The sequence below is a fragment of the Prionailurus viverrinus genome, chromosome A2 (genome assembly GCF_022837055.1).
Source record: "Prionailurus viverrinus isolate Anna chromosome A2, UM_Priviv_1.0, whole genome shotgun sequence".
Classification (NCBI taxonomy): domain Eukaryota; kingdom Metazoa; phylum Chordata; class Mammalia; order Carnivora; family Felidae; genus Prionailurus; species Prionailurus viverrinus.
In genome coordinates this window covers 50,819,294-50,842,939 of record NC_062562.1, presented here as the reverse complement: position 1 = coordinate 50,842,939, position 23,646 = coordinate 50,819,294, and the positions used below count along the sequence as shown (strand labels likewise).

Genomic DNA, 23,646 nt, shown 5'->3' with positions numbered 1-23,646 from the left:
ACATGCCTTCCTCACTAAGCTGAATCATTTTTCACTTTTGATTTAAAGTAAGAGACTTGTGATTCTTCCTTTCACCTGAACACTCAGAGGCCACTGTAGGATTATTTATTGGTCTAATTTCAATCTTCCTATGTCTTAGGAAATAGGTAGGCCTGAGGAGAGGGAAGGAGATGGGGAGAGAAATGGCCAATTGGTGTAGCAGTCACAACGTACACACTTGTCGGTGAAGTTCTCTTTCTTATATAGGCATGGTTCATGGTGCACCCAAGCAATTATAATAGTAACATCAAAGATCACTGATCACGGATCACCATAACAAATATAATAATAATGAAAAAGTTTGAAATATTGTGAAAATTAACAAAATGTGATCCAGAGACATGAAATGAACAAATGATGCTGGAAAAATGGTGCTGATAGAGTTGCTCAACACAGGGTTGCCACAAACCTTCAATTTATGAAAAATGCAATATCTGCAAAGTTCAGTAAAGCTAAGCACAATAAAGTAAAGCACAATGAGGTAAATTATGCCTGTATCTGTCCCCTCTCCCTATACTCTCTAGAATGTCTTTTCTTGCCCTATGGAAATCCTGCTGACCCTTTCGAATCTATCTCATTACTCCAGCAAAAATCACCTGCTCCCACATCAGTTCCCATGGTTCTTGCCCAGTATGTTGCAGTGTCTGTTAAGCCTGGTCTAGGACCATCTGTGATAGAATCACCTGGGATTCTTATTAAAAACATGTATTTCTGGGTCTTACCCTTACCCAAATAAATCATTCTGCAGAGTTGGGCCTGTGATTCTTTATTTTTAATGTGAAATGTTGACTAGATAATGCATTTATGTGGTCTAGAAATCAAACAATATAAATAAATTTATGCACAATGAGCACATGAAAAGATGGTTGGCACCACTAGTCATTAGGGAAATGCATTTCCAAACCTCTATCAAATACCACTTCACACCCACTAAGATGGCTAAAAAAAGACAGACAATAGCAAGTGTTGCCATGGATGTGGAGGAACTGGAACCCTCAAATATTGCTAGTAGGAATGTAAAATGGTACAGCTACTTTGGAAAAATAGTTTGGCAGTACCTCAAAAAATTAAACATAGAGTTACTGTATGGCCTAGCAATTCCATTTCCAGATATATACCCATGAGAAGTGAGAACATACATCCACACAAAAATTTGCACACAAATGTTCATAGCAGCATTACTTAACAGTAGTCAAAAAGTGGAAACAACCCTATGTTCAACAACTGATGAATGGATAAAAATGTAGTGTGTTCATAAATGGAATATTATTTGGCAGCGAAGAAGGATAGATTCTACTACATGGGTGAACCTTGAAAATATTATGCTCAGTGAAACGCTAGTCATAAAAGACTTCATATTGTATGATCCCATTTATATGAAATATCCAGAATTGGCAAAGCCATAAGACCAAAAGTAAAGTAGTGCTTAACAGAAGGAAACAGGAAGTAATTGTAATAGGTATGCAGTTTCTTTTTGAGAGTGATAAAAATATTTTAGAATCATAAGGGTGTGAGCCCTGCATTGGTTTCTCTGCTGTCAGCACAGAGCCCACATCAGATCCTCTGTTTCCCTGTCTGTCCTTCCCCTGCTCGTGTGTACTCTGTCTCTCAAAACTTAATAAACATAAACAATATTCTAGAATTATGTAGTAATGATCATTGGACAACTTTGTGAATATACTAAAAACCTTTGAATTGTACACCTTTTTAAAAAATATTTATTTTTGAAAGAGTGCAAGTGGGGGAGGAGCGGGGGGGGGGGACAGAGGATCTGAAGTGGGCTGTGCGCTGACAGCAGCAAGCCCGCTGTGGGGCTTGAACTCATAAAGCAGAAATCATGACCTGAGCCAAAGTTGGATGCTCCACTGACTGAGTCACGCAGGTGCCCCGAGTTGTACACATTAAAAGGGAAAACTTTATGGTATGGAAATTATATCTCAATAAAGCTGTTATTTTAAAAATACAAATGTATTTTAAAATACAAAAACCTGGATGGTTTAGTTGGTTAAGCATCCGACTTTGGCTCAGGTCATGATCTCATGGTTCATGGGTTCAAGATCCACATCAGGCTCTCTGTTGTCAGCACAGAGCCTGCTTCAGATCCTCTGTCCTCCTATCTCTCTGCCCGCCCCACCCCACCCCCGCCCCACATACACACAATGGTTCTCTCTCTCTTTCTCTCAAAATAAATAAATAAACTTAAAAAGTATACAAATGGTCAGAAGGGAAGGGCAATGATTGAAAAGCATGATCATTTAGATCAGTGATTTGTGACTGCTTTTGTGCAGCAGTCTTCCTTGGAAGCCTGGGGATCCCTACTCAGAATGAAGTTAAAAAAATTTTTTTTATACATTTATTTATTTTTGAGAGACAGAGCACAAGTTGGGGGAGGGGCAGAGAGAGAAGGAGGCACAGAATCCGAAGCAGGCTCCAGGCTCTGAGACATCAGCACAGAGCCCGATGCGGAGCTCGAACTCCGTGAGATAAGGACCTGAGCTGAAGTAGGACGTTTAACGTTTAACCAACTGAGCCACCCAGGCGCCCCCAAAATGAAGTTTTTAAATGCACAAAATAAAATATATAAGATTACAAAGAAAGCAAATTGTATCAAAATGAAGTTCTCCAATTTTTTTTTTAAATTTTTTTTTCCAACGTTTATTTATTTTTGGGACAGAGAGAGACAGAGCATGAACGGGGGAGGGGCAGAGAGAGAGGGAGACACAGAATCGGAAACAGGCTCCAGGCTCTGAGCCATCAGCCCAGAGCCTGACGCGGGGCTCGAACTCCCGGACCGCGAGATCGTGACCTGGCTGAAGTCGGATGCTTAACCGACTGCGCCACCCAGGCGCCCCAAAGTTCTCCAATTTTTAAAATATGTACACCAGTGAAAACTCCTACCCTCAACTCTGCTCCACATCTTCCCAGGTCTCAACCCAGTCCACCTGACTCTACCCAACAAAGGAAACATTTTGTGTTCATTTTAAAGTTACTGCATGTATTTCCAGAGTTTAAGCACATACAACCAAATGTAAAGTCATATTCTTATTTTACCCTTTTTAAAATACAGAGGCACTGTATTATACACACTATGAAAGACCTTGGTTTTTATTTTCACTTAATAATATATCTTGGAAGGCGCCTGGGTAGCTCAGTCAGTTAAGTGACTGACTTCGGCTCAGGTCATGATCTCGTGATTAGTGAGTTCAAGCCTCACATCGGGTTCTGTGCTGACAGCTCAGAGCCTGGAGCCAGCTTAGATTCTGTCTCCCTCTCTTTCTGCCCCTCCCCTGCTTGCACTCTGTCTCTCTCTTTCTCTTTCAAAGATAAATAAACATTAAAAATTAAAAAAAAATAGATCAAATTAAAAAAAAACAATAGATCTTGGAGATTTTCCCCAGATCATTCTCACTTATTTTTTTTTGTAGCTTCCTAGTGTTATTCCATTATATGAATATAAGATAATTTATTTAACCTGCCTCTCTTGTAGGATTTTTGTATCATTTCCAATATTTTTCTATTACAAACAGCTTCAGTTAATAACCTTATGCACATTTCATTCATGGGCAAGTAGATCTATAGTCTGGAATCCCAGAAGTGTTATTGCTGGGTCAAAGAATATATGGTGACTGTAATTTTGATAGATCTGACCATATTGCCTCCCATAGCGGTTAGACCAATTACATTCTCACCAACAATGTGTTAATCTGTCTGACTCCTTGCTTCCCCACAGCTTTGCCAACATTTGCTAGTCTGATGAGTGAAGAATTGCATCTCTGAGTACTTTTGTGTTGTATTTCTATTTATTTATTTTTTTTAATTCTATACGTGGGATTAAAATGTCTTTTCATATGTTTAAAGGTCATTTGTATTTCATTTCCCTAAACTACGTTCATATCTTTTGCCCATTTTTCTACCGTGTTTTTGGTCTTAGTTTATATATAGATAGACAAGGAAGGAGAGAAAGAGAGAGAGAGGAGATCAGCATCTTGCCTATATTAGCTGCGATATAGCTTTCTTTTTTTGTCTTTTGACTCTGCTCAGGTATGACAAGTTGAACATGCAGAATACTTTTTAAATGTAGTTGAATGCATAATCTTTAATGACTTCTCAGTTTTGAGTCATAGGTACAGTCCTTCTCCACTCCAAGGCATCACAAATGATTTCTAGGCACTTCAGAGTTTGAGAACTGCTCAGATATTTGCCTCCCCCACTGGAATGTAAGCTCCCCAGACAGGGACAAGAACTGAGTCATCTGTGTCCCCAGCAGCCCATAGTGCCTGGCTTAGTATAAATGCTCAAGAAAATGCTTGTTGGGGGCGCCTGGGTGGCGCAGTCGGTTAAGCGTCCGACTTCAGCCAGGTCACGATCTCGCGGTCCGGGAGTTTGAGCCCCACGTCGGGCTCTGGGCTGATGGCTCAGAGCCTGGAGCCAGTTTCCGATTCTGTGTCTCCCTCTCTCTCTGCCCCTCCCCCGTTCATGCTCTGTCTCTCTCTGTCCCAAAAATAAATAAACGTTGAAAAAAAAAGAAAAAAAAAAAGAAAAAAAAAAAAAAGAAAGAAAATGCTTGTTGAATAAATAAATGCCAACGGGCTCCAAACCATCCTCTTCTCCTGAGCACTGTGAAGAATTATCAGGTCCATGGAGCCATCCTCCACCTTAAGGCAGATGCTCTTGGGCTTTACCTTGTGGCTATCTTTTTCTATAAAAATTTTTTTTAACATTTATTCATTTTTTGAGAGAGAGAGGGAGAGAGAGAGTCAGAGTGTGAGCGGGGAAGGGGCAGAGAGAGAGGGAGAGACAGAATCTGAAGCAGGCTCCAGGCTCTGAGCTGTCAGCACAGAACCCAATGTGGGGCTTGAACTCGTGAACCATGAGATCATGGCCTGAGCCGAAGTCGGAAGCTCAACTGACTAAGCCACCCAGGTGCCCCTGTGGTTATCTTTTTCTTATCTGTGTCTGCTTTCCATGATACACAGGGATTCATCAGGGCCAGACTGCTTCTGAGTCATCCATTGGCCTACCATGGGACAACTAATCACATGTTAGACATTCAATAAATGTTTGAGGTATGAATGTCCAAAGGAGGGGCCCAATCCATTTCCCAGTACAAACTACTGCTTGTACTTTTCTTCTGACTCTTGGACTGTCTTTTTTTTTTTTAACATTTATTTTTGAGCCAGGGTGGAGGGCAGTGCGGAGAGATAGTGGTGGGGAGGGCTACAGAAAGAGGGAGACAGAGGATCTCAAGTGGACTCTATGCTGATGGCAGTGAGCCTGATGTGGGGCTCAAATTCATGAAACATAAGATCATGACCTGAAATTTAAGATACAAAATAGATGAATATAGGGAAGAAAGCAAAAATAATATAAAAACAGGGAGAGGGACAAAACATAAGAGACTCTTAAATACAGAGAACAAACAGAGGTTTGCTGGAGGGGTTGTAGTTGAGGAGATGGGCTAAATGGGTAAGGGGAATTAAGGAATCTATTCCTGAAATCATTGTTGCACTATATTCTAACTAACTTGGATGTAAATTAAAAAATAAATAAATTATTAAAAAAAAGAAAGATCACGACCTGAGCTGAAGTCAGATGCTTAACCTAGTGAGCCCATCCAGGCACCCCGACTCTTGGACTGCCTTAAAGTTTAGTGACCCATGCTCCTGTCTCCTCACCCTGCTCATTCCCTTTGCAAATCCTTTACACTGATGTTTCCTTTGCCTCAAATGTTCCACCAGGACTTCAAACAGATTGGTTCTTAGCAGTAGGATTTAGCTTGAAGTTCACCTCCTCTGAGGCTTTGCCTAAACCCAGAGACCAATGTAACTTGCCAGCCATTTGTTATCATACCACTTTATTGAACATCATTATCTGAAATTCTTCTGTTTATTTTGCATATTCATACATGGTCTGAGTGCCCCTTGACCCTGGGAATGTCCCTCCTTGAAGCATGGGACAAGACTATCTTCTTCCCTGCTGCATTCTCAGCTCCTGGGAGGACTGGCACATAGTAAGTGCTTAATAAATATTTGCTAAATGAACGAATGAATTACTGATGGCTGTCTGGGAGCTTCTCTAGGAAAGGATTTAGATGATAATAATAATAATAATAATAATAATGATTTATTGAGCCTGAAGGATGCACTAAGTTTAAGTTTTCTAATTTATTTTGAGAGAGAGAGTGAGTATACGTGTGAGAAGGGGAGGGGCAGAGAGAGAGACAGGGAGAGAGAGAATCCCAAGCAGGCTCCATGATGTCAGTGAGGAGCCTGACACGGGGCTCAAACTCATGAACCATGAGATCATGACCTGAGCCCAGATCAAGAGTAGGTTGCTTAACTGACTGAGCCACCCAGGCACCCCAGGAGCTATCTTTAATTCCCATTTATCAGATCCAACTGAAGCCTAGAAGAGTTACATCACACAGCTAATGCTAGACCTCTAGTTCTCAGAGTGGGGTTCCTGAGGAGTCACACCCTCAAGATCACCTGGGAATCTGTTAGAAGTGCAGTTTCTTAGGCTCCACCCCAGTCATACTGAGTTGGAAACTCTGGGATGGGGTCTAGCAATCTGAATTTTAACAAACTCTGGGTGATGATACACAATGTGAACACTTTTTTAATTTAATTTTTTATTTTATTTTATTTTGTAAGTTTATTTATTTATAAACTTAAAGGGGAGAGGAGAGACAAAGGGAGAGAGAGAATCCCAAGCAGCTCCATGCCCAGCACAGAGCCCTACGTGGAGACATGGGGCTCGATCCCACTACCCTGAGATCATGACCTGAGCGAAAAGCAAGAGTCACTCAACCTACTGTGCCACCCAGGAACACCTGAACTCTTTTTTTAAAAAGTCTTATGAATCACTTATAAAAGTAGCAACAAACAAACAAATAAACAGCTTTATGGAGATATAATTCACATACCACACAATTCACCCACTCTAGTGATCAAGTCAATAGTTTTTAGTACATTTTAAGTTTGTGCAACTATCATTAAAATAGACAGTGATTAGGGGTGCCTGGGTAGCTCAGTTGGTTAAGCATCTGACTTCGGCTCAGGTCATGACCTCACGGTTCATGAGTTCGAGGCCCACATCAGGCTCTGTGCTGACAGCTCAGAGCCTGGAGCCTGCTTCAGATTCTGTGTCTCCCTCTCTCTCTGCCTCTCCCCTGCTTGCTCTCTGTATCTCTCAAAAATAAATAAACATCAAGAAATTTTTTTAAATAGACGGTAATTAGATTAATTGATTAGAACACTTTTATCTCTCCTGAAAGAAACTCCACTACTCCCCATTAGAATCATTCCCCATCCCCCTTCCTCCCCAGCTCTAAGCAGCCATTAATTTATTTTCTGTCTTTATAATTTTGTCTATTCTGGACATTTCATACAACAGGAATCATGCAAATATGTATGTGGTCTTTGTGATTGGCTTCTTTCACTTTGCATGTTTTCAAAGTTTATCCATGTAGTAGCATGTATCCTTTTTATTGACAAATAATATTACATTATGGATATGTCATATTTTGTTTTGTTTCAAGTTTTTATTTAAATTCTAGTTAGTTAACATATAGTGTAATATTGGTTTCAGGAGCAGAATCTAGTGATTCATCACTTAAACATAACACCAACGCTCATCATAACAAGGGCTCTCCTTTGTGCCCATCACCCATTTAGTCCATCCTCCACCCACCTCCCCTCCAGCAACCTTCAGTTTGTTTTCTATAGTTAAGAGTCTCTCATGGAGCACTTGGGTGGTTTGGTTGGTTAAGTGTCTGACTTTGGCTCAGGTCATGATCTCATGGTTCGTGAGTTCCAGCCCCCAGTCAGACTCTGCGCTGACAGCTTGGAGCCTGCTTTGGATTCTCTGTCTCCCTCTCTCTCTCTGCCCCTCCCCCACTCATACTCTGTCTCTCTCAAAAACAAATAAACATTAGGGGCGCCTGGGTGGCTCAGTGGATTGAGCATCAGACTCCGGCTCAGGTCATGATCTTACCTCACGGTTCGTGGGTTTTAGCCCCGCATCAGGCTCTGTGCTGACAGCTCAGAGCCTGCAGCCTGCTTCGGATTCTGTGTCTCCCTCTCTCTCTGCCCCTAACCCACTTGCATTCTGTCTCTGTCTCTCTCAAAAATAAATAAACATTAAAAAAAATTTTTAACAAATAAACATTAAAAAAAAAGAGTCTCTTATGGTTTGTCAGATATGCTACATTTTTATATTTTTTACGTTTTATATTTTTACTGATAAAATGCATTCACAAATTCATGAACATTTGAGTTGTTTCTACCTTTTGGCTATTATAAACAATGCTATGAACACTCGTGTATAAGTTTTGGTGTGGACATACGTTTTCATTTCTCTTGAATACATATATATTCAATATATATGGATTCAATATATATATTGGAAAGAGGAGTTGTGTCTGTGGCAAGCAGCACAGAACAGAGAGGAGAGCAGGGGAAAGTGAATAACTTCTCTATATATATTTATATGGACCAATGTGGAAGACACAAAGACTTGTACTCATGTTAGTTGCCCTCCCAGCACGTGCATGATCTCTTCTGCTGCCCTCGGGTTCCGTGATGTTCCTTTCCCAGCCCTCAGTCTCTGACTCAGCTGCTCTCCCATAGTTGGTTATTTTTTATTTGGGGCTTTAGCCATGTATAGGGAGGGGAGGGTGTTCTTTCCAACCTCAGGCCCAACTGTCTTCACATTATTAACTCCATGTGCCCTCCTCCAATAAAACTAGCTAGTTGGGTGTGGTTATTTTATATATATAAAATAATGATTGAATGAGATACAATGAATATATATAAGAGTAGGATTGCTGGGTCAAGGGTAAGACCTTATACTCTTAACCACTACACATTTCAGCTAGCTTTAGTCTCTACTATTATTATTACTATTTTGTTGTTTATTTATTCTTGAGAGAGAGAGTGCAAGCGGGGGAGGGGCAGAGAGAGATGGAGATAGAGGATCCAAAGCAGGTTCTGTGCTAACAGCAATGAGCCAGATACGGGGCTCGAACTCATGAGCCATGAGATCATGACCTCAGCCAAAGTGGGACACTCAATTGAGTGTCCACCCAGGCACCCCTCTACTATTATTCATTAATAATATTTCAACACCAATACTTCTACCTATTATGTGTCTCTGTTGCAAAGCCCTTTACTTTTATTATCACAAATCCTCACCTCAATCCACTAACACAGGAATGATTATCCCTGTTGTACAGGTGAGAGAAATGGGTTCACAGAAGTGAGATAATTGGTCTACACTCAGTGAATTCAAGTGGAGCTGGGAACACAACTCACATCTGCCTGTTTTCTGTGCCCTCTGTGACTGATATCACGTCCTGAGCCTGGCCCACAGCTTACAAAACATGCCTTTTCCCCTCCTTTCAGGCCTTTTCTGGAAGTTAGGCTGGCCCGAAATCCCAAGGGAAAGAACTGCACACTCATTCCCGTGCTCTTTTCCCCAGCTGGGGCTGAAGACCAGGGGAGGGGCTTCCCTAGGACCTGGAAATAAAATGGAGGGAGGGCTGGGCTGGGCTAGGCAGTGTCTTAAGGAAGTAAGGAAGCTGTGAGGGGGGAGGTAAGTTTTTGGGTTCTTGATGGGGCAGCTCCTGGAGAGCAGGTGAAGTGAACTTGGCAGAGTTTGGCTTTGGACGGGGAGTGAGGAGTGAGGCTGAAGCAAACGGACTTGGGTAGTGCTAGTTGGGGGGTTCACAGATAGGGCTGGTCTAGAGAATCCCCAAGTTGTCAGAAGGAAAGACTGATTTTACCTGACTGGGGAGGGGGCTCTTTGTTCCATGACCACTCCTTAAGCCCCTTGCACTGTGTCAGGCCCTCTCTGAGCTGGGAATAGGGAGAACATCTCAGGGAGAGTCACCCAAGGATCAGTGGGGGTAAGGCAGAAACAGACAATGAGGCACACTTGACTAGGAAGTAGGAAGGGCAAGATGAAGAGGGGACTGTGTGAGCCATCTAAAATGGCTTTCCAAAGAGTGGAATACAGGGAAATTGGGGTTTCAAGGTTGCATATGTTTAGCCCTGGGCCAGAGGAGTATGTTGCAGGTGGAGGGAGCTGTCTCCACAGACAGGTGGAGCTTGAAAGAGCTGAAGCAGAGAGGTTTAGGAGAGAAAGTGTCAGGTGAGCCCAGGGCTATCAGATAGCTGGATCTCTACTGTGCAGTCTGGTTGCCAGTAGCTATAAGCCACAGTGGCTATTTCAATTTAAATTAGTTAACATTAACTAAAGTTAAAAATCTAGCTCCTCATTTGTACTGGCCACATTTCCAGTGCTCAATAGCCACATGAAGCTCACAGCTCTGGGACTGGGGAGAAAGGATATAGAACACATCTAACATCCATCGTCACAGAAAATCCCTCTGGCCAATGGAAAGCCTCAGGAGGGGTTCAAGGACACATGAAAGAGAGAGTGGGCTTAGACTGGGCTGCCTGGCCTGTGTGAGCCTGGCCTGTGAGGTCTCTGGACTGTAGGTGAGGAAACAATCCCCAGAAGACGGAGGTGGTGTGACTCACCTCCTGCCAGCATAGCATGAACTCTGCTCCCAGGGGCAAGAACTAACCAGATAGGGCCTCTTCAGACCCAGTTGGGGATCCCTGATCAGTGTGACCAGAGCCAGGGTCGGAGAAACATGGAGTGAGTAGTCCTGGGGAGAAAGGAGGAGCTGCCGAGTGGGGCCGAACCTGGGTCCAGAGGGGCTTTCCAGTTTGGTTCCAGTTGGCAAGCATGGGATTGGACAGGAGGGCTGGGAAGGCATGTGTGAGTTGAGAGGAGAGACCGGAGTGGAGGTTCACTGGATGGAGGTGAGGCTGCACTGTGTCGAATGATGAAAGGGACCTTCTGTTCCCACCCTAACTAGCTTTTCTATTTCATTCTCAGGCCCAACACTATCCAGGTGACAAGGATGGAATATGCCATGAAGTCCCTCAGCCTTCTCTACCCCAAGTCCTTCTCCAGGTGAGGAGAGCCAAGGGTAGAAACAAAGGGGAGCTACCTGTGAGCTATAAGGCAGACCTTCTCAAACTTCAACAAGCTTCTAAGTCACCAGGGCATCTTGTTAAAATGTAGATATTGATTTAGGAGGTCTGGAGTAGGACCCAGATTTTGTACTTTTGACAAGCCCTCGGGTGACTTTAAAGTTGGTATCCTCTCCCCACACTGCTACCACATATTGAGTAGAAAAAGGTAAACACTGTGCTTGGACCTTCATTCTTTTTTTTTTTTTAATTTTTTTTTAATGTTTATTTATTTTTGAGACAGAGAGAGACACAGCATGAACGGGGGAGGGGCAGAGAGAGAGGGAGACACAGAATCGGAAGCAAGCTCCAGGCTCCGAGCCATCAGCCCAGAGCCTGACGCGGGGCTCAAACTCGCGGACCGCGAGATCGTGACCTGAGCTGAAGTCGGACGCTCAACCGACTGAGCCACCCAGGCGCCCCTGGACCTTCATTCTTTTTTTTTTTTTTTTTTAATAGTTTTTTTTTTTTCAACGTTTATTTATTTTTGGGACAGAGAGAGACAGAGCATGAACGGGGGAGGGTCAGAGAGAGAGGGAGACACAGAATCAGAAACAGGCTCCAGACTGTCAGCACAGAGCCTGACGCGGGGCTCGAACTCCCAGACCGCGAGATCGTGACCTGGCTGAAGTCGGACGCTTAACCGACTGCGCCACCCAGGCGCCCCCCTTCATTCTTGATCTCATTTAAACCTCATCACAACTTTGGGAAGTGGGGATTATTACACCAAATTAATAGATGGGGACACTGAGGCACAGAACGGGTGCTCTTCATCACCTAACAAATGGGTAGTAGAACCAAGATTCAAACTTGGATCTGACTCCAAAACCGAGGTTTCCCCCTCTACTCTTCTGGTTCTACGTCATGTATATCAGAATTCAAAACTATCTTACATTGACCTCAGCTTTGCCACTTCATTTCACTTTACGGGTGGGAAGAAAGAGGCCAAGAGAGGAAAGTTGGTATTGGGGAACATGGGATGGGTCTCCTATCACCTTGCTACTCATCATGGTCAGTGTCAACCAACAGTATCAATGCCAATCCAAAACTTATTAGACATATAGAATCCCAGCTTCCACCCGGACCTCCTGAATCAGAATCAGGTCTCCTGAGGACTTAATATGATCACTGAAGTTTGAGATGCATTGATCTAACAGGACTTTTAGTGATACTGGTAAGTCTTAGAGCAAGCCTGGTGGGTGATAGAGGAAGAAGAATATGATGAGCTCAACCTACAGGGGTAGGGGAGTGAGTTCCCTGAGAGGGGTGAGGGCTGGGAGGCAGCAGGCTGCTCATTCTGATGCTCCAAATTGCCCGCAGGCATGTGGCAGTGAGCACCTGCACCTCAATGGTGACCCAGCAGCTACTGACCGAGTCCAGCTTGGAGGCCCCCAAGGCCCGGCCCTGCAGAGTAAGCACTGCTGACCGGAGTGTGCGGAAGGGCATCATGGCGCACAGTCTCAAGGACCTCCTCCACAAGGTGAGGGACAGGACTACCCTCAGCACAGCCCAACCACTGGGACTGTGGCTGAGAGCTGGCCCTGCTGGCTTTCTCTGTCCTCTGAGTCATGAGCTGGGACTTCAGCAGGGATGGAGTTCGTAGGTTAGATGGTGAGAAGATTTCCTTTCTGATGCCCACTCTAATGAGTTGGTAGTGCCTGCCTGGAGTGCTGTCCAATGGATTAATGATGTCTGTCTGGTGACAAGGGGAGGGCAGTATATTGCAGCAGAATACCTATAGGATTGCCATCCTATATCTACAACAGTAGATCAGTGGCATTTTCAGAGCATATTTTTCTCTTTTTTTAATTTTTTAATGTTTATTTACGTTTTGAGACAGAGTGCGTGCAAGCTGGCAAGGGGCAGAGAGGGAGGGAGAGAGAAATCCCAAGCAGACTCCACACTGTCAGTGCAGAGCCCAACATGGGTCCGAACTCACAAACTGTGAGATCATGACCTGAGCTGAAACCAAGAGTTGGAGCCACCAGGCGCCCCTAAGGCATATTTTTCTTACTGGAAAGACCCTTAGGTTCTCTTTTCCATTGTACACATGCCTGGAAGTTGGGGAAATAGGTAAGATTTTAGAGATTCTCTTCCCCATTTCCTCCCTTCAGCCAGGGCAGTTCTTCCATCCATCTCCTACACTGGCTTTCCATGGCAGGCTTTGTTAACCGCTGTGGAAGACTCTTCAAACTATTGATCAGGTAAGCTTCTAGAGCAGGAAACAAAAGACATACAGCTCTCGTGGATGGTAGTAACAGCCGCCAAGAATGACACCCTTCCCCGTTTCCATGTTCCCTCTCTACTAGGCTGGGGGTAACTTCTCCCCAGCCTCTCCTATAGCCTCATCTAATCTTGCTCTTTATTAGTCTTGTGCCTCACTGCCTCATTAGCTTATGCACTCTAGGGGATGTCCCAGTTGCCTGGCACAGATTACACATTTGGATTAGGCTTCTGATTACTACAGTCTGTTTAACATATAGAAATCATAGCTTACCTAAGCCTCTATTCTGGAGTCCCTCCCCTGTTTCTGTGAATTAGGTCTGTTCTGCTTCATGGGAGCCAATCTCCCCTCTTGTGAGGCTTGTGGCTGTGACACACCAATTTTTTATGCCCTGAATCAAAAGGACTTTTTCACACTTGAGTCTAGACTTGGTAGTATTTTTTCACCTGAGGGCTGGAGACCACTTCCTGTGCTAAAATGGACTTGTCACACATGGCTTCCCAGAATGCACGCCCTGGGACTGATTAGGTCATGAGTGAAGCTGAGGAGTTGTCATTTTAAGCAGTTGCTTCAGGAGATTCTTATAGCCACTGAGTTTGGGGACCCCAAGTCAGAATCCTAACTCCAAAGGATGCAAGGAGAAACAAGAGTGAGGGTCCATCTTTCCAAGATGGAACACAGGTCAGAAGTGAATCTTACTAATGGAGCAGGGAGGACATCAGCCTATCTGGACTGCTTTTCCAAGTTTGGCAATATAAAGAAAGGAGCAGAGAGTGAGGGAAAGAGGGTAAGGTGATATGGTTGGCAGTGACCAGAGTATAAGTCCCTTATTGGCCATGGAAAAGAACAGAGGGATTTCATTTTAAAAGATAACAATAAGCCTTTGAAAGATTTTTAATTTATTATTATTATTATTATCATTTTAATGTTTATTTATTTTTGAGAGAGAGAGAGAGGAGGGGCAGAGAAAGAGTGGGATAGAGCATCCAAAGCAGGCTCAGCGCTGACAGCAGAGAGCCGGATGAGGGGTTCGAACTCATGAACTGTGAGATCATGACTGGAGCCAAAATCAAGATTCAGACACTCAGCCGACTGAGCCACCCAGGTGCCCCTCAAAATTAATTTTATTTATTTATTTATTTATTTTATTTAAAAAAAAAATTTTTTTTTCAACGTTTATTTATTTTTGGGACAGAGAGAGACAGAGCATGAACGGGGGAAGGGCAGAGAGAGAGGGAGACAGAATCGGAAACAGGCTCCAGGCTCTGAGCCATCAGCCCAGAGCCCGACGCGGGGCTCGAACTCACGGACCGCAAGATCGTGACCTGGCTGAAGTCGGACGCTTAACCGACTGCGCCACCCAGGCGCCCCAAAATTAATTTTAAAAAATCTTCCAAAGGGGCACCTGGGTGGCTCAGTCAGTTCAGCGTCCAATCTTGATTTCGGCTCAGGTCAGGATCTCACAGAAGACTTAATGTTAAGATGGCAATATTTCCCAAATTGATCTGCAGATTCAGTGCAATCCCCATCAAATTCCAGCTACTCTTTTTACAGATATTGACAAGCTTATCCTAAAATTTACATAGAATTATTTTTATGAACCAGAACCAAAATAGCTAAAACAATCTTGGAAAAAGACAAACTTGGAAGACTCACACTTCCTGATTCCAAAACTTACTACAAAGCTACAGTAATCAAATCTGTGGTATTGACATAAGGAAAGACACTCTATTAGTTTTCTAGGGCTTCCATAGCAAAGTACCACAGACTGATACTTAACAGAAATTTATTTTCTCTCAAATCTGGAGGCTGGAAGTCTGAGATCAAGGTGCTGTCAGGGTTGGTTTATTCTAAGGCCTCTGTTCTTGACTTATAGATGGCTGCCTTCATGTTTACATGGTGTTTCTCTGAGTATGTCTCTGTATCCTAAACTCCCCTTCTTATAAGAATACCAGTAATATTGGGTTAGGGCCCATCTTAATGACATCATTTTAATTACCTCTTTAAAGACTCTATCTACAAAGACAGCCAGATTCTGAGGTACTGCGAGTTAGGATTTCAATATGTGAATTTGGGAGCTCATAATACATACAAATCAATAGAATGGAATTGAAACTCCAGAAATAAGCCCATGTATCAATGGACAATTGATTTTTTGACCGAAGAAAGAATAGTCTTTTCAATAAATAGTGCTAGGACAGTGGAATATCCACATGCAAAATAATGAAGTTGCATCCCTACCTCATGCCATGAACAAAATTAAGTCAAAATGTATCAAAGAGTTAAAACTATAAAACTCTTAGAAGTAAACAGGTGTAAGTCTTCATGACTGGTTTCTTAGATAAGGCATCGAAGCACAAGCAATCAGAGGAAAAAAAATCAATCTTCATCAACATTAAACTCTTCCGTGTATCAATATGTGTTATTAACAAAATTAAAAGACAGAATGGGAGAAAATATTTGCAAATCTCATATATGATAAGGATCTAATATCAAGAATACATAAAGAACTTCTATAACTCAACAATAAAAAGATAACCCAATTAAAAATTGGCCAAAAAAACAGGGTGCCTGGGTGGCTCAGTTGGTAAAGCATCCAACTTAGGCTCAGGTCATGATATTGTGGTTTGTGAGTTCAAGCCCTGCGTCGGGCTCTGTGCTGATGGCTCAGAGCCTGGAACCTGTTTCGAATTCTGTGTCTCCCCCTCTTTCTGCCCCTCCCATGTTCATGCTCTGTCTCTCAATAATAAATAAACGTTAAAAAATTTTAATAAAAAAATTGGCCAAAAAAATGGAATAGACTTTTCTCTAAGAAAATATATAAATGGGGCGCCTGGGTGGCTCAGTCAGTTAAGTGTCTGACTCTTGATTTCAGCTCAGGTCATGATCTCACAATTCGTGAGTTAGAGCCTCATGTCAGGCTCTGAACTGACAGCACAGAGCCTTTTTGGGATCCTCTCTCTCTACCTCTCCTCTCTCTCTCTCTCTCTCAAATATAAACATTAAAAAAATAGGGGCGCCTGGGTGGCGCAGTCGGTTAAGCGTCCGACTTCAGCCAGGTCACGATCTCGCGGTCCGTGAGTTCGAGCCCCGCGTCGGGCTCTGGGCTGATGGCTCAGAGCCTGGAGCCTGTTTCCGATTCTGTGTCTCCCTCTCTCTCTGACCCTCCCCCGTTCGTGCTCTGTCTCTCTCTGTCCCAAAAATAAATAAACGTTGAAAAAAAATTAAAAAAAAATAATAAAGATAATATATAAATGGCTAATAACATATGAAAAGATGTCCAACATCATTAGTCATTAGGGAAATTCAAATCAAATCTGCTTCATACCCACTAGAATGGCTAAAATAATGGACAGACACTCCTTCTCTCTCTGCCCCTCCCCTGCTCATACTCTCTCTCTCTCTCAAAAATAAATAAACATCAAATAAATAAATAAATAAATAAAGGACAGACAATAACAAGTACCAATGAAGATGTGAAGAAATTGGAATCTTCACACATTGCTAGTGGGAATATAAACTGATATAGCTGCTTTGGAAAATAGTTTTGCAGCTCCTCAAAAAGTTAAACATACAGTTAATTGTGTGACTCAGCATTTCCAGGCCTAGGTATATACCCAGGAAAACTGAAAACATATGTTCACTCGCAAACCCGTACATGAATACTCATAACAGCAGTATTCATAATACTAAAAAAATGGAAACAACCCAAATGTCTATGTTAACTGATGAATGGATTAAAAATGAGATATACCTATATAGTAGAATATAATTTGGCCAGAAAAAGAAATGAATCATGTTACAACATAGATGAACCTTGAAAACATACTGAGGAAAAGAAGATAGTCTAAAAAGACCACATATTATATATGAAATGTCCAGAATAGGCAAATCCATAGAGACAGACAGTAGAGGTTGTCATGGGCTGGGGGATGGGGAATGACTGCTAATGGGTACTGGGTTTCTTTTGGGGTGATGAAAATGTTCTGAAATCAGATAGTAGTGATGGTTGTACAACTTGGTGAATATTCTAAAACACAATGAATTGTATACTTTTTAAGTTTACTCATTTATTATTTTGAGAGAGAGAGCATGAGCAGGGGAGAGGCAGAGAGAGAGGGAGAGAGAGAGAATCCCAAGCAGGCTCCACACCATCAGCACAGAGCCTGATGTGGGGCTTGAAACCACAAACCACAAGATCAGGACCCCCGCTGAAACCAAGATTCTGAGGCTTAGCCGACTGAGCCACCCAAGCACCCCATTAATTGTATACTTTAAAAGGGTGAATTTGGGGGCACCTGTGTGGCTCAGTCAGTTAAGTGTCTGACTTAGGCTCAGGTCATGATCTCGCAGTTCATGGGTTCAAGCCCCACATTGGACTCTGTGCTGACAGCTCAGAGCCTGGAGACTGCTTTGGATTCTGTTTCCCTCTCTGTCTGCCCCTCCCCTGCTCGCCCTTTGTTTCTCTCTCTCTCTCTTAAAAATAAATATTAAAAAAAATTTTAAAGATGAAATTTATGATACGTGAATTATATTCATGTATATTATATTATATTCTCAATAAAAAATTACATATGTGGGGCGCCTGGGTGGCGCAGTCGGTTAAGCGGCCGACTTCAGCCAGGTCACGATCTCGCAGTCCGTGAGTTCGAGCCCCGCGTCGGGCTCTGGGCTGATGGCTCAGAGCCTGGAGCCTGTTTCCGATTCTGTGTCTCCCTCTCTCTCTGCCCCTCCCCCGTTCATGCTCTGTCTCTCTCTGTCCCAAAAATAAATAAACATTGAAAAAAAAATTACATATGTGATTCCCATTATATTTTTTTGGACAGCACTGTTCCAGAACATAACCATGAAGCCAGGTACCAAGAAGGACCATAATACAGAATCTTTGGATTGTGATTCCCACAGCAAGAGCCTGGATTCCAGGCCTTTTTCCCATAGATCCTTATCCACTTGCTCTTTCCCTGGCAGCTGAGATGATGTAATATGGATTTTCCTCATGCTCTGTGGCTGTATGGGGATGGCAGAAACATCACTGATCTTATTCTCCAGGTCCGGGACACCCTGATGCTGGCAAACAAGCCCTTCTTCCTGGTGCTGGAGGAAGATGGTACAATTGTTGAGACAGAAGAGTATTTCCAAGCCCTGGGGGATGACACAGTGTTCATGGTCCTCCAGAAGGGGCAGAAATGGCAGCCCCCATCAGAGAAGGTGAGGTTCCCACCTGTGTGGTAGGGAGAACATTGGGAGTCTGGGAGAAGTCCTTTTTTGGGGTGTGGGGGGTAGGTTGCCAACCACAGGCTTCTCTTGATACAGAATACTAGGTACCAACTCTCCCTCTCCCGTAAGCCCGGCAAGAAGATTGATGTGGCCCGTGTAACCTTTGACCTATACAAGATGAACCCACAGGACTTCATTGGTTGCCTGAATGTGAAGGCCACTCTGTATGGCACCTACTCCCTTTCCTATGACCTGCACTGCTACCGGGCCAAACGCGTCATGAAGTGAGTGAATTGGGATTAGCTGGGGATAGGGTGGGTATTCAGCAATGAGAGAGTCCCTCTCTGTTCACATGGACCTCAGCTTTCTAGGGCCTTGGACTAGTGTTGATGCTGACAAAGCATGGCAGCATTTTCTAGAACTTTATGGCTGAACTGGTGCTTTAGCAGATGCCAAAGGGGTACACATATCTCCTCCAGGTGGAACTGGGATACATTATTTTTCTAATTACCTTCCACCATAACAACTTATTTTTTCACCTAAAATAGTAAGTTTTCCTAAGTAGTCTTCTAATTGGTTTTTAAAAAGTGAACACATGTCAAAGATTTTATTGAACTCTTTAATTAAGGGGAGAACCAGGAAGAAGTTACAATCAGTTCAAAGGAGAATTCAATATACACAGCTCCATCAAGACAGATAAATTCACAGATACAAAACTGGATTTTTCCATGGGGGTGGGAGGGATGAAATAACTGTTCTTCCATAGATGGAATTAACTTGCAAGTCTGTGGACAATACTCATTTGTATTGATGAATGAACTTCTTTCAAACTTTCTACTTTACTGTGGAAGTCTAATCAAGTAACATGGGAAGCATGAGAATATGTTAAATCATAAGACAAATACTGTTAGGGTACAAGTACTGTTAGGGTGATGTTTCCCAATTTCAGCTGCTCCACTGGTGTTCTAATGAATTCCTACCCCATCAGGCGGATGCAGCCACTGATGCAGAGGCATCCAACGATGCCAAAGCCACAAAGCTAGGGAGTAGCAGAGCACGGCTTCTTGCGAGTTTCTTCTGACAGATTCTAGTCCTCCCCAATTGCTTCATTTAGCATCTACTGAGCACACACTGTGTGCCTGGCCCTATGTGGTAAGCTTAAGACCCAGAGATAAACAAGATGTCAGAACAAGCTCCATTGTTGCCCCCAGTACCTTGATGAATGCCAGCACATAGCAGTAATTTGAATGAATGATAACGCATATGATCCTTGTTCTTAGAGGCCTTCTGAGAAATCCTGCTCAGGGTCCCCAGAGCTCTGTCAGAACACACGTAGCTAGAGCACACTAGACCTTTTGGCTTTCTGAGTTAATTCTGTGCATATCCAGTCTGCAGATGAGGGACCTGAAGCCTTGCCAGAGATGACATTCAGTGACAGGCTTGAGCCTAGTTCTGTGGCTAGAAATCCCATATTCCTCCTACACCATATCATGCCCCATCTTGATCTGGGCTTGCTGCCGGTAGTTTGCAGATTTCAAAACCTAGAATAGAAGCTTCAGCCTTTAAATTCAGTGCATTTAGGGGAAGTAAGACTCTCAGACCTGAACCCAAAAAAACAAAACAAGCTGAAGTAGGTGTGGTGACTTAATGGTGTCAGCTTTTATTATTTTTTTAATAATAGTTTTATATTTATTTTATTTTTTTAATAATAGTTTTATTTTTGTTGTTCTGTTTTAAAATACACGTAACATAAAATTTACCATTGTAACTGGTTTAAAGTGTACAATTCAGTGGCATTAAGTACATTCACAATGTTGTGCAACGGTTACCACTATCAATTTCCAGAACTTTTTCATCATCCCAAACTGAAACTCTGTCCCCGTTAAACACCAACTTTCCACTCCCCCTTCCCCCAGCCCCTGGTAACCTGTGTTCTACTTTCTTTTTCTTTTGTGTGTGTGTGGGGGGGGGGGGGGTTCTACTTTCTATCTTGTTAAGTTGCCTAGTCTAGAGATCTTACACAGTATTGCTCTTTTGTGACTGGTTTCTTTCACTGAGCATAATGTTTTCAAGGTCCATCCATGTGGTAGTCTGTGTCAGAATTTCCCTCCTATTTATGGCTGGACAGCTGGTTTTAAGCCTTAGTATTCTAATTTGAGAAATGGGTATACTTCTCAGGTATAGCCTTTAACATTTTTAAAAAAAATTTTTTTTAACATTTATTTATTTTTGAGACAGAGAGAGACAGAGCATGAACGGGGGAGGGGCAGAGAGAGAGGGAGACACAGAATCGGAAGCAGGCTCCAGGCTCTGAGCCATCAGCCCAGGGCCTGACGCGGGGCTCGAACTCCCGGACCACGAGATCGTGACCTGAGCTGAAGTCGGACGCTCAACCGACTGAGCCACCCAGGCGCCCCTAACATTTTAAAGAATTTTCATGTGTAGATGTTTAGAGTTCTGATCATCTTTGTCTCCCTATACCTTAACCATAAGTTCATTTACTGAATGAAGGTTAACAGTTTGTAAGTTTTAATACCAGCCAGAAAGTCTTTATTTTCCTTTTGTTTTCCCCTCCCTGATCTCCCCTAGGACTAAACACCCCTAGTGACTCTTCCTCGTCTATCTCTTTTAAATAGATTTGGACAAGAACTTGGTTGAAGTAGTCAAGCATTCCACCAGCTACTCTTGACCCCACGTTTACCCTACTCATCTACCTATTAGGCTCCACATTAAGTGACTTAGGTTATTTCAACCTCAGAATGCTGTGAGGGATCAAAATAGTATGATCTTATTTTATGGTTGGGGAAGCAGAAGCTCAGAACCATAGCAGTTTGCCAACCTTCACACAGCTGATAAGACTGGATTAGAACTCTGGCCTATTTGACTCAAGTTCTGTTCACATTACACTGCAATACCAAGCATGAAGATCTTCATGTCCAGCGCTCTGAACATTAGCTAGGCTACACATGACTTGGAAAGGTCTCAGAGTCTAGAACAGAGGTCATGAAGGACAGAGCCATGGGATGGAGATTAATTTGGCTGGCCTAAAGCAGTATTACAAAAATTAAAGGTCTTATTAAATGAGGGTGAATTTTCTGGGGCGCCTGGGTGGCACAGTCGGTTAAGCGTCCGACTTCAGCCAGGTCACGATCTCGCGGTCTGTGAGTTCAAGCCCCGCATCAGGCTCTGGGCTGATGGCTCGGAGCCTGGAGCCTGTTTCCGATTCTGTGTCTCCCTCTCTCTCTGCCCCTCACCCGTTCATGCTCTGTCTCTCTCTGTCCCAAAAATAAATAAACGTTGAAAAAAAAAATAAAAAAAAAATAAGGGTGAATTTTCCATGAGAAAATAGGGAGGTGACGGACATCTCAGTTAAGGCATGATTGCAGGCAATGTCTGTAGACCCTTTCCCATTTGCTAAGGGAAGGCAGCATCTGTTCCTGTTGACACATCACTCTACAATTTATGAAATTATGGAGGCAGCATTTAGAGGCTGTAGGGAGGGGTTTTCTTTGTGTTTTGACTCTAGTGCCTTTTTCTTCCACCCAGGGAAGCTCTTCGTTGGGCCCTCTTCAGCATGCAGGCCACAGGCCATGTGCTGCTTGGCACATCGTGTTATATGCAGCAGTTCCTGGATGCCACAGAGGGAGGGCAGCCCCCTGAGGGCAAGGCCCCATCGCTCATCCCATCCTGTCTGAAGATGCTGCAGTGAAGGCCCAAGTCCTTGGAGGCATTCCCCAGAGAAGGACTAGATGGGGGGCCCCCATGCTCAGCTAGTAGCACCTACAAACCCAGTTAGGCAGCTTCTTATCTTGCCACACCTTCCTCACCTCCCAGGACCTCGAATGAAGAAGGCTTCCCAAGGGAAAAGGTCAGAAATCTGGGATAGGCCGGGAAAGGAGAACTGAGTGTTCTTAGCCTGGCCCAGCTACTTCCTGTCCAGGGTAGTTTAGCTGACCAAGACGGGTCACCAGCAGGCTAGCATGAGGTCTGCCCCTCAGCTACCTGTTTTCACATGCTCTACTTTCATCGCGCTCCCCACCTCCTGGTCCCTCAGCCCTGATACTCCTGAGTGAACTGTCAAGTCCACTAGTGTATGTTACTAGAGAGTTTGCATTAAATTATTTATGCTAGTACATCTTTGCCTGTGTTCTTTGGGGGTGAGGGTGGGGTTCTGCCTGGAAGGTTGGAAAGGTCTAAGGGAGGAGAGGAATCTACTGTCAAACCATTCTTCAAAATGTGGGGTTATAGGTACAGGACTTTTTCTGCCAAAAAAAAAAAAAAAAAAAAAAAAGAATTGCAATTGATTCTGGAACTAATGTCTGCTTCATCAGAGACTTGAGCAGACCACATAACCAAAACAGTAAAGGACAATTTCCAGAATAAATCTGCCTATCAGAAGGGCTTTGAGTGACAGGGTGGGACTAAGGCACTCTTCTAATTTCTCAGTATTACATTTTATTACACCCTTTTAAGTGTTTAGGTGGGAACATACTAATCAGGCTGTACCAGAACCCTCCATCAATGCTCTCCATAGCTTGCCAGATAGTTTACCTTTCATGTTCAGCACTGTCAACTTCAGGATTTCAAAATAAGCTGTTCTGTAGCCACAAAAAATATTAGTTTCTCATCAGTGTGAGCTGGCATTTTTCCACAATAGGGCAACTCAAACAAGATAAGCATGAAAGGCAAAGTTTGCATGTGACTATGCTTTAGTCTATGACTCTCACATTAAAAAATGTGTCATTTATGACCCTGAATATAAAGCCTAGATGGGTTTATTAAGTACAAAGGCTTGTGTTGCCAAAGCTAGAGTCTGGAGAGTTATTGCTGGCAGCTGATCCAAACCTGCAGCCATGTGTGGGAGGGGTGCAGAGCTAACAGGAAAATAGTTTCTATTCTGGGCTTTCCTGCTCTTGCATTTATGGCTAGAGGCCTGGCTCAGTGCTGTCCTGGCTCTGCAGGGTAGGCCTTTCCATGTGGAGGCACCATGTTCATACAAGCACATGCAGAGGCTACGACCAACTTGCCCCTCTTCTTTTCTTCTTTTTTTAACATTAATGTATTTATGTATTTAATTAAAAACATTTTTTCTAATGTTTATTTTTGAGAGAGACAGAGTAA

At 43.2% G+C, this 23,646-nt stretch overlaps 1 protein-coding gene across 2 annotated transcripts; it reads left to right on the top strand.

Annotated features, from left to right (window-relative positions):
* The first annotated feature begins 10,948 nt into the window (after positions 1–10,948).
* On the top strand, positions 10,949–22,444 carry CIDEC (cell death inducing DFFA like effector c). 2 transcript variants are annotated; one of them, XM_047850055.1, is made up of 5 exons: positions 10,949–11,025; positions 12,405–12,564; positions 18,358–18,516; positions 18,622–18,809; positions 22,072–22,444. In XM_047850055.1, exons 1-5 carry the CDS (start codon positions 10,973–10,975, stop codon positions 22,232–22,234), a joined length of 723 nt encoding a protein of 240 aa, XP_047706011.1. In that variant the 5' UTR covers positions 10,949–10,972; the 3' UTR covers positions 22,235–22,444. The 2 variants fall into 2 exon arrangements, with proteins under 2 accessions (XP_047706011.1, XP_047706010.1); XM_047850054.1 differs by having other exon boundaries at positions 10,973–11,025; positions 12,405–12,592; positions 18,356–18,516.
* Positions 22,445–23,646: the final 1,202 nt, after the last annotated feature.

What these genes read in the sequence shown, in the direction of transcription:
- CIDEC (XM_047850054.1), top strand. Translation starts at nt 10,973, where the DNA reads ATGGAATATGCCATGAAGTCCCTCAGCCTTCTCTACCCCAAGTCCTTC. An exon ending in CAGGACTACCCTCAGCACAG is followed by an intron (nt 12,593 to 18,355) that starts CCCAACCACTGG and finishes ATCTTATTCTCC; the next exon opens with AGGTCCGGGACACCCTGATG. An exon ending in CGGGCCAAACGCGTCATGAA is followed by an intron (nt 18,810 to 22,071) that starts GTGAGTGAATTG and finishes TCTTCCACCCAG; the next exon opens with GGAAGCTCTTCGTTGGGCCC.